General features: G+C 38.0%; 1 protein-coding gene across 1 annotated transcript in view; it reads left to right on the forward strand.

The window, feature by feature from the left end:
- Positions 1 to 16186, forward strand: part of ADGRD1 (adhesion G protein-coupled receptor D1) — a 1140767-nt gene that overhangs the window by 605198 nt on the left and 519383 nt on the right. The window contains exon 16 of the mRNA XM_053701862.1: positions 7010 to 7133. Coding sequence (XP_053557837.1) covers positions 7010 to 7133 — 124 coding nt within the window. The remainder of the gene's footprint in view (positions 1 to 7009; positions 7134 to 16186) is intronic.

Raw genomic sequence — 16186 nt, forward strand, 5'->3', positions numbered from 1 at the left:
TTGTACAACTAGACAGTCTCAGCTACTGTCTTCTATGAAATTTTAATATTCCGAACATTAAATCTTTTCCCTAACAGCATGACTTTTTAAATTGCAAGGAGGCTTAAAATGAATATATCAGCATTTTACAATAAAATACGAAGGCCTAGATTTAGAGTTGGGCGAAAGCCGTGAAAACCAGCGTTAGAGGCTCCTAACGCTGGTTTTGGGCTACCGCCGTTATTTGGAGTCAGTCAGGAAAGGGTCTAACGCTCACTTTCCAGCCGCGACTTTTCCATACCGCAGATCCCCTTACGTCAATTGCGTATCCTATCTTTTCAATGGGATATTTCTAACTCCGGTATTTAGAGTCGTGTCTGAAGTGAGCGTTAGAAATCTAACGACAAAACTCCAGCCGCAGAAAAAAGTCAGTAGTTAAGAGCTTTCTGGGCTAACGCCGGTTTATAAAGCTCTTAACTACTGTGCTCTAAAGTACACTAACACCCATAAACTACATATGTACCCCTAAACTGAGGCCCCCCCACATCGCCGCCACTCTATAAAAATTTTTTAACCCCTAATCTTCCGCTTCGTACACTGCCGCCAACTACATTATCCCTATGTACCCCTAATCTGCTGCCCCTAACACCGCCGACCCCTATATTATATTTATTAACCCCTAATCTGCCCCCCACAATGTCGCCTCCACCTGCCTACACTTATTAACCCCTAATCTGCCGAGCGGACCGCACCGCTATTATAATAAAGTTATTAACCCCTAATCCGCCTCACTCCCGCCTCAATAACCCTATAATAAATAGTATTAACCCCTAATCTGCCCTCCCTAACATCGCCGACACCTAACTTCAAGTATTAACCCCTAATCTGCCGATCGGAGCTCACCGCTACTCTAATACATTTTTTAACCCCTAAAGCTAATTTTAACCCTAACACCCCCTAAGTTAAATATAATTTTATTCTAACGAAATAAATTAACTCTTATTAAATAAATTATTCCTATTTAAATCTAAATACTTACCTGTAAAATAAACCCTAATATAGCTACAATATAAATTATAATTATATTATAGCTATTTTAGGATTAATATTTATTTTACAGGCAACTTTGTATTTATTTTAACCAGGTACAATAGCTATTAAATAGTTAAGAACTATTTAATAGCTAAAATAGTTAAAATAATTACAAAATTACCTGTAAAATAAATCTTAACCTAAGTTACAATTAAACCTAACACTACACTATCAATAAATTATTTAAATAAAATATCTACAAATAAATACAATGAAATAAACTAACTAAAGTACGAAAAATAAAAAAGAACTAAGTTACAAAAAATAAAAAAATATTTACAAACATTAGAAAAATATTACAACAATTTTAAACTAATTACACCTACTCTAAGCCCCCTAATAAAATAACAAAGCCCCCCAAAATAAAAAATGCCCTACCCTATTCTAAATTAAAAAAGTTCAAAGCTCTTTTACCTTACCAGCCCTGAACAGGGCCCTTTGCGGGGCATGCCTCAAGAAATTCAGCTCTTTTGCCTGTAAAAAAACACATACAATACCCCCCCAACATTACAACCCACCACCCACATACCCCTAATCTAACCCAAACCCCCCTTAAATAAACCTAACACTAAGCCCCTGAAGATCTTCCTACCTTATCTTCACCTCGCCGGGTTCACCGATCGATCCAGAAGAGCCTCCGATGTCTTGATCCAAGCCCAAGCAGCGGGCTGAAGATGTCCATGATCCGGCTGAAGTCTTCATCCAAGCGGGAGCTGAAGAGGTCCATGATCCGGCTGAAGTCTTCATCCAAGCGGGAGCTGAAGAGGTCCATGATCCGGCTGAAGTCTTCTATCAACGGCATCTTCAATCTTCTTTCTTCCGGATCCATGTTCATCCCGCCGACGCGGAACATCCATCTTCACCGACGACTTCCCGATGAATGACGGTTCCTTTAAGGGACGTCATCCAAGATGGCGTCCCTCGAATTCCGATTGGCTGATAGGATTCTATCAGCCAATCGGAATTAAGGTAGTAAAATTCTGATTGGCTGATGGAATCAGCCAATCAGAATCAAGTTCAATCCGATTGGCTGATTCAATCAGCCAATCAGATTGAGCTTGCATTCTATTGGCTGATCGGAACAGCCAATAGAATGCAAGCTCAATCTGATTGGCTGATTGAATCAGCCAATCGGATTGAACTTGATTCTGATTGGCTGACTCCATCAGCCAATCAGAATTTTCCTACCTTAATTCCGATTGGCTGATAGAATCCTATCAGCCAATCGGAATTCGAGGGATGCCATCTTGGATGACGTCCCTTAAAGGAACCGTCATTCGTCGGGAAGTCGTCGGTGAAGATGGATGTTCCGCGTCGGCGGGATGAACATGGATCCGGAAGAAAGAAGATTGAAGATGCCGTTGATAGAAGACTTCAGCCGGATCATGGACCTCTTCAGCTCCCGCTTGGATGAAGACTTCAGCCGGATCATGGACATCTTCAGCCCCCCGCTTGGGCTTGGATCAAGACATCGGAGGCTCTTCTGGATCGATCGGTGAACCCGGCGAGGTGAAGATAAGGTAGGAAGAGCTTCAGGGGCTTAGTGTTAGGTTTATTTAAGGGGGGTTTGGGTTAGATTAGGGGTATGTGGGTGGTGGGTTGTAATGTTGGGGGGGGGGTATTGTATGTTGTTTTTTACAGGCAAAAGAGCTGAATTCTTTGGGGCATGCCCCACAAAAGGTCCTTTTAAGGGCTGGTAAGGTAAAAGAGCTTTGAACTTTTGTAATTTAGAATAGGGTAGGGCATTTTTTTATTTTGGGGGTCTTTGTTATTTTATTAGGGGGCTTAGAGTAGGTGTAATTAGTTTAAAATTGTTGTAATATTTTTCTAATGTTTGTAAATATTTTTTAATTTTTTGTAACTTAGTTCTTTTTTATTTGTTGTACTTTAGTTAGTTTATTTAATTGTATTTATTTGTAGGAATTGTATTTAATTTATTTATTGATAGTGTAGTCTTAGGTTTAATTGTAACTTAGGTTAGGATTTATATTACAGGTAATTTTGTAATTATTTTAACTATTTTAGCTATTAAATAGTTCTTAACTATTTAATAGCTATTGTACCTGGTTAAAATAAATACAAAGTTACCTGTAAAATAAATATTAATCCTAAAATAGCTATAATATAATTATAATTTATATTGTAGCTATATTAGGGTTTATTTTACAGGTAAGTATTTAGCTTTAAATAGGAATAATTTATTTAATAAGAGTTAATTTATTTTGTTAGATTTAAATTATATTTAACTTAGGGGGGTGTTAGTGTTAGGGTTAGACTTAGCTTTAGGGGTTAATCCATTTATTAGAGTAGCGGCGAGATTCGGTCGGCAGATTAGGGGTTAATAATTGAAGTTAGGTGTCGGTGATGTTAGGGAGGGCAGATTAGGGGTTAATACTATTTATCATAGGGTTATTGAGGCGGGAGTGAGGCGGATTAGGGGTTAATAACTTTATTATAATAGCGGTGTGGTCAGCTCGGCAGATTAGGGGTTAATAAGTGTAGGTAGCTGGCGGCGACTTTGTAGGGGGCAGATTAGGGGTTAATAAATATAATATAGGGGTCGGCGGTGTTAGGGGCAGCAGATTAGGGGTACATAGCTATAATGTAGGTGACGGTGGTGTACGGAGCGGCAGATTAGGGGTTAATAATAATATGCAGGTGTCAGCGATAGCGGGGGCGGCAGAATAGGGGTTAATAAGTGTAAGGTTAGGGGTGTTTAGACTCGGGGTACATGTTAGAGTGATAGGTGCAGACGTAGGAAGTGTTTCCCCATAGAAAACAATGGGGCTGCGTTAGGAGCTGAACGCGGCTTTTTTGCAGGTGTTAGGTTTTTTTTCATCTCAAACAGCCCCATTGTTTTCTATGGGGGAATCATGCACGAGCACGGTTTTGAAGCTGGCCGCTTCCGTAAGCACCGCTGGTATCGAGAGTTGCAGTGGTGTTAAATTATGCTCTACGCTCCCTTTTTGGAGCCTAACGCACTGAAAACCCAGCCATTCTGTGAACTCTAAATACCAGCGGTATTTAAAAGGTGCGTGGGAAAAAAAGCACACGTAGCTAACGCACCCCTTTGGTCGCAGAACTCTAAATCTAGGCGATAGAAATTAAACATTGTATATATATGCATAATATACCCACATCCCAAAAGCTCTTATAGCTTTAATAGGATGGTTTGTTTGTTTTTTGTCTTTATTAACAAGCTAGATCACAGACATAACAAACAAATAGGCGTTCAGTGGGGGTTTCATGGGGGTTCCAGGGGAGTAGCCTGAATTTTATTGTGGAAACTTCACTGCGAGTTTCTAATTTTAAAAGCACTATCCTCCATCTTAGATGCACCTTTTCAGCCATATCAGTCTTCCCTGGTTTTCAGTGGCAAGATTTATAATTGTAAGAAGTCTACTGAATTTACAGTGAAACTTAAAGGGACACTCAAGTCAAAATTAAACTTTATGATTCAGATAGAGCATGCAATTTTAAACAACTTTCCAATTTATTTCCATTAACAAAATGTGCACAGTCTTTTTATATTTACACTTTTTAAATCATCAACTCCTACTGAGCATGTGCAAGAATTCACAGCATATATGTTTATGCATTTGTGATTGGCTGATGGCTGTCACATGATACAGGGGGAGTGGAAATAGACATAACTTTGTAATTTATGTAACAAAAATCTACTACTCATTTGAAGTTCAGACTAAGTGAATTGCATTGTCTTCTTATGCATTTGTTAATTATGCAAATCTACAATGTTGACTGGTTCTTTAAGTGACATAAATCCTAGCAATTTACCATCACAAAAAATAAATAAGACTTTCAGTCATTACTTTATTAAAAAGTGTGCTAAACTTTCCTTTTCTGTGCTGCTGCCTCCTCCCTAAACTCAGCAGCTCAATTGAAGGTTATGTATATAAATACATAAATGTTTATATTTAATAAATAGATAAGCAAGCTCAACACATATAATATGTACCTTAGTTCAGTCAGAAAAAATCCAATATGGTGGTGCAGACCCAACATACTATATTTCTTTAAATTTAAAAAGTTAGGCACTAAAGATATAAGAGTCTTAGTGAAAAAGAAAGGGAATTCAGCACTCTTTTTGATAAATCTATCACTTATTATATGTATATAATACAATTGAGGAATATCCTGTCATCATAGCAAACATACACATATTCCTACATGCAAAGTGCAAGAAAGTGCTTAGACATAAAGCGCTTAGACATTTATAAACAAATATATACAACAGATATGGAGAGATCACGTCTGATGTACAAAGGAATCATATAGCATGCAACACCCTGCTGAACCAAACCCTATACGTAATAGGACCTGTCTGGCCAGGTAAACTTGGGGATTTATGCATGCACAGTTATCACAGAGATGGCGTTAATATTGCTATTATACAGCGCAGATGATAGTATGCACAATTTCCATGTTTAATAGTTCCGTTGTTAATGTACTTTGTTAGTAAACTGTAGGAAATGCACATATCCATGCAAGTCAACAAAAAGCATTAAGCAGGTGTTTAAATATCCAGCAAGTAGCCAGGTAATTGAATTACTAGCATAGAGGTGTAAAAGCAAGCATACGTATTTAGCAATGTTCCACTTTAAAAGACTTGAAAAGGTCCATGCAAACATAGAAGTACAGACAGGAGGCAAATAGTGTATTCTGGAACACCTGCCAATCATACAGATAGACAGGCTCCACATCTAGGGGGCATGGATCCTGTGCTTGCACCAGTATTAGTCAACAGCTACCATCAACTTGTCATGGAAACAACTTGCGTGCTTGGAAAGAGAGCCTCTGCTTAAGCGCCATCAGTATCAAAGTCTTTCGACATCAGGTTATGTAGCCAAGTCGATGGTAGCTGTTGACTAATACTGGTGTAAGCACAGGATCCATGCCCCCTAGAGTATGATGACAAGCAGTCATAAGGAGAGGTATCATTCAAGTCATAAACGGAACCTCTAGATGTGGAGCCTGTCTGTCTGTATGATTGGCAGGTGTTCCGAAATACTGTAATGTCTGTACTTCTTATGTTTGCATGGACCTTTTCAAGTCTTTTAAAGTGGAACATTGCTAAATACGTATGCTTGCTTTTACACCTCTATGCTACTAATTCAATTGCCTGGCTACTTGCTGGATATTTAAACACCTGCTTAATGCTTTTTGTTGACTGGCATTGATAAGTGCGTTTCCTACAGTTTACTAACAAATGACATTAACAACGGTACTGTTAAACATGGAAATTGAGCATACTATTATCTGTGCTGTATAATAGCAATATTAACGCCATCTCTGTGATAACCGTCCATGCATAAATCCCCAAGTTTACCTGGCCAGACAGGTCCTATTACGTATAGGGTTTGGTTCAGCAGGATGTTGCATGCTATATGATTCCTTTGTACATCAGACATGATCTGTCCATATCTGTTGTATATATCTGTTTATAAATGTCTAAGCACTTTCTTGCACTTTGCATGTAGCAATATGTGTATGTTTGCTACGATGACAGGGTATTCCTCAATTGTATTATATACATATAATAAATGATAGATTTATCAAAAAGAGTGCTGAATTCCCTTTCTTTTGCACTAAGACTCTCATATCTTTAGTGGTTATCTTTTTAAATTTAAAGAAATACATAAATGCACATGTATACTGTTTATTTTAATGTATTTATGTTGTGTTTGGTGCAACTTTTTTAAAGCCCCAACCCTTTAAGCTAACTCTTCAGTCGTGAAAAATACTGAGCGCAAATTTTGATTGTGCTCATCGGTGTGCGTTTACTCTCAACTTGTAACACGCACGCAAGTTAACACGGGCAAGATATTGCAATATCTCACTGTGTGCTAACATGTTATCTAGCCCTTAGTGTTTTTTTTTTCTCAACTTTATTCATTCTATTCAACTGTTTTTTTTTCAGTTCTGGTACTGGTATCTGGTCCAGTGAGGGTTGTGCTCGGGTAGAAGGGAACCTAAATTACTCTGTTTGTCTTTGCAATCATCTCACCAACTTTGCCATTCTGATGCAGGTGGTTCCAGTGAAGGTAAGAGATAACGACCTACATAGTTTTCAATTTCAACATTTCTTACCACTGCTATTTGTTGAAACGTATTCCAGTCACTCATTTAAAAAATGCAATGTTTCAAAAAAGACAGTGTGTCCTTTAAAGGTACAGGAAAGTCAAAATTAAACTTTCATGATTCAGATAAAGGGGCCGATTTATCAATTTCTGGCGGACATGATCCGCTGTAGAGGATCATGTCCGCCAGACATCGCTGAATGCCGACAACATACGCTGTCGGCATTTAACATTGCACAAGCAGTTCTGTGAACTGCTTGTGCAATGCCGCCCCCTGCAGATTCGCGGCTAGCAGGGGGTGTCAATCAACCCAATTGTACACGATCGGGCGGATTGATGTCTGCAGCCTCAGAGTAGGTGAGCGAGTTAAGGAGCAGCAGTCTTAAGACCCCTGTTTTTTAATTCCTTATTCTGGCACGGAAATAGAAGCATTTGGGCCGGTTGACCGCTTGGTAAATCTACCCCAGAGCATGTAATTTTAAACATCTTTCCAATTTACTTCTGTTATCAAATTTTCTTCGTTCTCTTGGTGTCTTTTATTGAAGAATAAAAATAGGTAGGGTCATAAGAGCTCGGAAGTGTGCACATGTCTTTAATAATCTATGGCAGCAGTGTTTTACAACATTGTATAACAAAGCTACAAATAATGTTACAAATCACTGCTGCCATAGAGTACTAAAGACACGTGCACACTCCTGAGCTCTTATGAGCCTACCTATTTTTACTCTTCAATAAAAGATACCAAGAGAACAAATAAACTTTGATAACAGATGCAAATTGTTTTAAAGTTGTTAAAAATGACATGCTCTGTCTGAATCATGAAAATTTAATTTGACTTTACTGTCCCTTTAAGGGTTGTCATACATCTGCAGCTTCATTATATATGTGAGAGGGTTTTATGTTATTTCTTAAAAACATTAAAATTCAAAGTTTGTATTGCATCTTAAAGAGATGTTTTAAAATGTTTAAGTTTAATTTCTGTACTTTAAAACTGAGAGCTCTAAAGTTTAAAATCTTGATGTTGTCTTCATGAAGGCCTACAGAATACCCTGTGCAAACAAGGGTATCTTTGTAGTGTTTCAATATAATTAAAATATTTATTTATTATTAATATAATTTATAATTTTAAATTAAAGGGTTAGAAATCTTTTCAAACTTGTATGAATAAAAAATAAATGATAAGATAGCTCAATACTAAAACTTTTACATACACTTACTTTAATCCAAAAACAAAGCTTCTAATAAAAAAGAAATCATATTTTTATTTCTTCTAAAAATGGCTCTAACGACCGCCCATAAAGAAGGCTGGAATTCTCAATAATTAATTCTCACATCCTCCAATCGCACCACACTATCACGCCTCTAATTTGAATATTCATGATGTTATGCCTTTTGCAATATCGCATGCGCTGTATAATTTAAGTGCATCGCATGCGTGCTGTACACTTGAACTACTGTTCGCCATTTTTATTTCTCTGCTCCCACACATGGGCAGACACAGCCTACAGTCATAATTGCACTGATTATGACATTATCAAATATGCTCGTCAGTCTAGAGGTTTCTAAAGACTTATCTAGAAAGTATGCAGTAGCTCTTTTGGTTCCTCCAAGTCTGACTGCATTGGCTATGTCCGCTCCGTCTTCTGATCTCTGCTGTGCCACTCCCACAATGTTACGGCCCTCTTCATCATCATCGGGTGCAGGATTGATGACGCACCAGCTGACACTAAAGTAGTAGAAATCCATTTGCGCATGCGTGGGTCAGATACCATAGGAAAAGCGCATGCGGGCTGCCATGATTGTTCTACTGAGGTAGAACACGCTAATTTCCTGTTAATAATGAGGACAAAAAATGGGCTTGGCAGCAATAATAATTTCATCAGGGAAATACAAGTAAACCAAAAAAAGTTGCTTATACATGTCATTTGCACTATACAAGTATTTGATAAGAGGTTTTGAAATATGTAAAGTTTTTTTGGGATTTACTATCCCTTTAATATAATTTATTATTATTTGATTACAACCAAATCAGTTAGTCATATTTAGTGAATACCCAACTCCTTGCACTCAATACAGTGGGGCCTATTTAACAAGGTGCGGACGGACATGATCCAATATTGCGGATCATGTCCACCACACATCGATAAATGCAGACAGCGTATGCTGTCGGCATTTATCATTGCACCAGCAGTCTTGTGAACTGCTGGTGCAATGCCGCCCCCTGCAGATTCGAGGGGCAATCGGCCGCTAGCAGGGGGTGTCAATCAACCCGATCGTATTGGATCGGGTTGATTTCTTGCGAGTTCTGTCCGCCTCTTCAGAGCAGGCAGACAGGCTATGCAGCAGCGGTCCAGCAGCTCGCCAGAAACACGGTGCTTCAAGCTCTATACAGAGATTGATAAATATGCCCCAAGTGCAGGGGGCAGCATTTATCGATGTGCGGCGGACATGATCCGCAATATCGGATAATGTCCGTCCGCACCTTGTTAAATTGGCCCCTTGGAGTGTGGGACGATTACATGCATGGACTAAAAGCAATATTTAGCTTGATTTGGTTTGTCTCAATATTTTTAGGTACGGTTAATTATCTACTCTGAATGGTATTTTGAGAGTGTTGGTGTCTAAAGTGGTCAATAAACAAGGTATCCTGACTTTAGTACCTTTCAGGTAGACTAATTAAGTATATTTGTATTCAAGAAAAAAAATTAAACAATTACATTAAACTCAAGATATAATCCCTGTTAAACGGCTAATGAAGGAAAATTAAGCAAGATTGCTGTATGCATTCATTAATTATTATATACAGGTTTAGCTGTAAAATACCTTTGAAACGTGTCTCCCTATTGAAAGATCCAGTTAAAATACAGTAGAATAGCATTTTGTTTGAATTTCCCTCCCACTGCATCATGTGACAACCATCAGCCAATCACAAAATGCATACAGTATATGTATATTTTGTGAATCTTGCACATTCTCAGTATGAACTGGTGCCTCGGAAAGTGTGTGTGTATATATACTGTATGATGAAGGGTAATACATACCCGAAAACGTTCCATTAAAGATAACTTTGTTATTCCTTACAAAAGTCCTGTGAGTGCAATTTCTTGTCTGGCTATTGTTCTATATCTTTGCACCCAGGCAGCTGACAAAGGTGGGTCGACCTGCAGAGAGGATATATATATATATATATATATATATATATATATATATATATATACACACACACACATTTAGATAATTAAATTGAATTGGAAAGTTATTTAAAAGTGTGTGCTCTACCTGAATCATGAAAGTTTAATTTTGACCTGACTGTCTCTTTAATTATGCTGCAGTTCCCCTGACCAAGCTACAAATAGCACAGTGGATGCCTAATAGGTACAGGAGTTAAACTTGATCTGGTTCTAACTGGACACAGACAAAGATGATAACATAAACATTTTATAAGGGGTGTGTCAGTGATGTAAACAAAGAATAAAAACCATTAAAAGTGCTCCTAAAATGTGTTGTGCTATATTACAAGACAAATGTTACTAATTGTACAGGAAGAGTTATTTTGTGATCTGTCATGCAAAATCAATAACACTCAGTCTGGTAGTACAAGTGTGTCGGTTAAAATGTTTAACCAACCCAATACATACTGTATATAGAGCACTAAATACTTTCAAAAGAAAGCACAAAAATAGTAGTAGTGCACTCATTGCACTTGTATTATAATAACTTACCGGTTATGTTTTATGCTGACATTCATATTGAAACATTGCTTTCACTTAAAGCATTTAAAACCTAGTTTAACTATTATCACTTGTTATAATTCTACTCTAAAATACAGCTTAATATGGTACAGAAATAAATTAATTGAGGTTAAATTAGGTCTTAATAACTAAGGAACATAGGTAGGGTAAATAGAAAAAAAGTGTTAGAGCTTTTGGGATAAGGGGGGATGGGAAAGGAAACGATCAAGGATACTAGATTTATCAAACCCTTTTCTCCACTTTGACTGCAGGTTCACACAAGCGAACTTACAGTCACGATTTATCAAGCAGTGGTCATTAGATTGCTGCTTCCCTACCCTGTTTTCCACTTCTTAGGTCATTAGATTGACAGCTCCCTTCAACGTGTGATTCGCTGTGCGTGGGCAGGGTTCAGGATTGCATGCAAGCACAAAGGTGCACTCGTGTGCAATGTTAAATGCGGGCAGAGAAATGCTGCCCGCCAGAGAAGAGCTCAGGCAGACAGGGGCGAATATGTACGCCGCTGTCCGCCATGAATTGATAAAATTAGCTCTGTGTGTTAAATCTAATATGTAGAATTAAACTAAAATGGAAAGTGTATAGCAAAGAAATTATAAAGAAAATCCACTTCCTTAGCAGAAGTTTTTTTAAATAGCATCTTTGTTTATTTGCATTATTTATTAAGATAATTTTAGTGCAAATCTATTACTTGAGAGAAATGAACATGTTCAAATGGATCTATGCATCCATTCTATCTGACCCCTTTAGGAAATGCTCCAAAGTAAATATTTTTACTCTCATTAAGGGGTGTTCCATCATCCTCTATATAAAGGAGAGACATTTGTATTACAATATAATGCTCAATAAAATAAGCTGATGATTTTTCTCGATGCTGGCGAGTTTTTGAGAATCTGGCTCCTAAATGTTTACAGCACTTTAAAAATCTTTCTTATATTTAAGTGACTTTGTTTTCTTTTACAAGGCAAACAAATTGCATATGAATAATATTTTAAGTTTAAAGTTCACATTTTGGGCCCCATGTAATATGCTGTGGCGGACAAAGTTCCTGACTTGGGAACAGTCTGACTGGCATTGTGGCGAATAAGCAGCTAATACTGTATGTCCGCTGCTGGTATGTGCAGCACCGCCCCCTGCATCAGCAGGGATTATTAATCAACCCAAATGAACGTGATTGGGGTGATTTATCTTCACTAATTCAGAGGTGACGGAAAGGGTAAGATGCAGCTGTAAGATGAGAGCCGCTTTTTGAACTGCGTAAAGCAGGCTCATTTGATGGAAACTGCCCTGCAAGGGATCTATAGCAGCATTCACTGCTTAGTACATTTTGCCGTATATTTCACCTAGAACATGACATGGAAAAGGGTAGTTACTAGACGATATTTATATATATATATATATATATATATATATATATTTATATATATATATATATATATATATATATATATATATATATATTTATATCAATACACAATTGATTGCTTTAAATTTGAACATGGCATTCTGAGCTGTATTCACCCATGTGCATATCTCTTTATACATTTCTGTTTTTATAGATCTTTTGGTAAAAGGTAGTTTTATCAATATAGGACTTCCTTATGGCCAGGGTGACTATGCAAGTTCAACCCCAGTATTGTAACTAAAGTTTGATTATCTTTATCAGGAAAGAGTTAACGTGAGCCTTCATAAATCTCTATATAAAGTGTCAGGACTGTGAAATACATTTTATTACAAATAAAGTGACATCATTTTTATAAGCTAAAGCTACTTGACGTAAGCTAATTTTAGGAACAAAACATATATACTGGACCCCTCCTTAATTAAGGTCTCTAAGCAGCTCAGTACACTAATAACGCATCATAATCTGTTTGATATTTGGCGCTCCTTGCACCCCACCTCTAGGGACTATTCGTGCTATTCCGCGGTTCATAACTCTTATTCACGTATCGATTTCATCTTCTGTGAACCACACCTACTAGACTCCATACAAACTGCACAAATGCAGAGTTGCACCTGGTCAGACCACTTTCCTGTTCAGGTGACAATGAACTCCCCCATTACCTCAACCTCTAGATCCCCATGGAAGATGCCCGAGTTTCTTTTTGCTGAGTTAAACAATGTTATTCATATACGGGAGGAAATTAAACAATTCCTAACCATCAATGATAATAGAGCAGTAAATGACTACTGCCTCTGGGGCTTGCTCAAAGCTTAGATTTGAGGCATATTTATCAAACTCCTATCCAAACATAGAAAAACTCAGGGAGGGACCTTGGTGCAGCTCCACATCCAACTCCAGAACCTCATCTCCCAACACACAGTCACATTTGACCCTAGCGTAGTTACCCAAATAGAGTCAGTAAAGTAACAAATCGCAAACTTAGAAAATGTTAGAATGCAATGACAATTACAAAAAGTTAGGCAAACTTACTATGCCAAAGGGAATAAGGCAGATCGCCTTCTAGATAAAAAACTGAGACAAGGAGCTGCCGATGCTCGCATACCCTACATTAAGACTCCTGATGGAATGGTCAGGCTCCCAGCTGACATAGGTAAAGCATTTGACAAATATTACCATAACTTGTATAACTTGGAAAGCTCCCAGGACTCACCTGCTCCTTCCTCTACAATAATCAAAAGCTTTCTTGACCCACTTTCCCTCCCGACTCTGACTGATGACCAAAAAGACTTTCTAGACTCACCCTTCAGTTCGCAATAGATAGCCTTAGTTATTAAATCCTTAAAATCCAACAAAGCACCGGGACCAGATGGGTATACCGCCCTCTTAAATAAAAATGACAGCCCCCTCATTGTACCCCTACTCACTAGCATCTTCTCTCTAGCCAGGCAGTCTGGAGCCCTTCCCCCTGAGTTCCTTGCGGCAAAAATAGCAACCATACCGAAACCCGGCAAAGATCCCAATGTTTGTGAGAATTTCAGGCCTATTTCTCTACTTAACGTGGATACGAAACTTTTGCTAAAATTCTAGCTACCAGGCTTAATCATATTCTCCCCTCCCTGCAGGGCCGCCACTAGAAATTTTGGGGGCCCTGACTGAACCATTGATCAGGCCCCCCCTGACATGTGCAATTTTTTACCAAGTGACTAAAATGCATATGCACTTTATTCTTAAGTGTAGTCAAACTTGGAAATGTTTTAAAGTAGGTAGTAACACACAAACACAGAAACACACAGACACACTCAGACACTGAAAAACACATACACTCACACATAAGGATTCACATATAGACACTCTAGCAGACATGCAAAGAAACACACAATTTCAGACACAGACACCCAAACAGACACTCAGAACTTGTTTACATTGACCTGACAAGTAATGAGGTAGACTACAGTTTTGTCAAAAAAGGAGATTTATAAAACAAAATATGGAGAGTTCTGATTATCTTTTTGTCAAGGAAGATGCCAACTAAATGATGACAACAGAATGCAGTGGCTGAAAGAAAGGGCCCTGAACTGCCTAAACAATAATTTAAAGGTTAAATGGTGGATTGGTGACTTCCAGAAAGGTCTCATTAGTCTCAAAGTCTGTAGAAAGATGTGAATAATCAGTAGTAAGGTCAAAATGTCCTAAAAAGGAACAGACAATGGACACACACACACACACACAAACTCAAGCTTGCACACAAACCCAAGGAAACACCGACAGAGACAGCCTCAGAAAACACACAAAGACATACACACACACATACACACACACATACACACACACACAGGGACACCCACAGAAAACACACAAAGACATACACACACAGAGAGCCAACCACATAAAACACAGAAAGATATTCATACATACACACTCTCGCAGAGACACCCACAGAAAATGCACAGACATACACATACCCTAACTGAGACATCCACAGAAAACACACAAAGACATACACACACCCTCACAGAGACACCCACAGAAAACACACATCCTCACAGAGACATCCACAGAAAACACAGACATACATACACACACACACACACTCTCACAGAGACATCCTCAGAAAACACAGACATTCACACCCACCCTCACAGAGGCATCCAGAGAAAATACACAAAGGCAAACATACACACATCCTCACAGAGACACCCATAAAAAAGCTCAAAGACATATGCACACACCCTCACAGACATCCACTCATAGAGACACAAACCAAAGCACAAAGACATAAACACAGACACACACAAAAACACTCACAGGAGAAAACATACATGCACCTTGCATTCCTTTAATCAACAGTGTGTGACATGCATGATAAAAAAATGAAATGAAGAGATCACTTTTTAAAGAATCATATTTGTAAATGTGTAAACAAAAATAATTATGTGAATTCAAAATTGTACATTAATGATCTGGGTAGATGGCTAGATGAAGAAAATTAGTTTTAAAAGGTTGACATATGTTTGTTTGTTTTTTTCCCATTTTCCCCAACCAAGAGCACTACTTCAAATATAGTGTAAAAATGTTCCCATCTGTCAGCTGTACTTATGGATTTTGAAAATGCTGTACTCTATATGGTCTTGGTGGAACCATAATCTGTGGTACTCATACCATTAGATCTGGTTAAATGCAGGATTTAGGCTTATTGGTATGTATTTAAAAATTAAGTCAGCTGTAGTGTAAACTGAACAGTTTTAAGTTAACCTGTCTCATTTCAAACACTGAGCAATCTTAGTCTGAGAGTATAACATTTTATGCAGATGTAAAAATCTTAGATAAAATGCCTCCTTACATCTGGAAAGTCCTTGCATAAAGGGGCAGTGAACTGGAATGTAATATATATATACGCCCCGGTTCCAAATTATTATGCAAATTCTATTTCAGTGTCACAAAGATTATTATTTTTTTTTTTCAGTTTAACTCATGGATGGCATTGTGTCTCAGGGCTCTTTTGATCACTGAAAACAATCTCAGACACCTGTGATAATTAGATTGCCAGGTGAGCCCAATTAAAGGAAAAACTACTAAAGGAGGGTGTTCCACATTATTAAGCAGAGCACCATTTTCAAGCAATATGAGGAAGAAAAAGAGTGAAATAGTTCAATGCCTTGGGCGAGGTATGAAAACATTATATATTTCACGAAAACTTAAGCGTGATCATTGCACTATTAAGAGATTTGTGACTGATTCAGAGAACAGACGGGTTCGTGCAGATAAAGGCACATTGAGGAAGATTTCTGCCAGATCCATGCATCGGATCAAGAGAACAGCTGCTAAAATACCATTACATAGCAGCAAACAGATATTTGAAGCTG

This window comes from Bombina bombina, chromosome 2 (assembly GCF_027579735.1).
Source record: "Bombina bombina isolate aBomBom1 chromosome 2, aBomBom1.pri, whole genome shotgun sequence".
NCBI classification, from domain to species: Eukaryota; Metazoa; Chordata; class Amphibia; order Anura; family Bombinatoridae; genus Bombina; species Bombina bombina.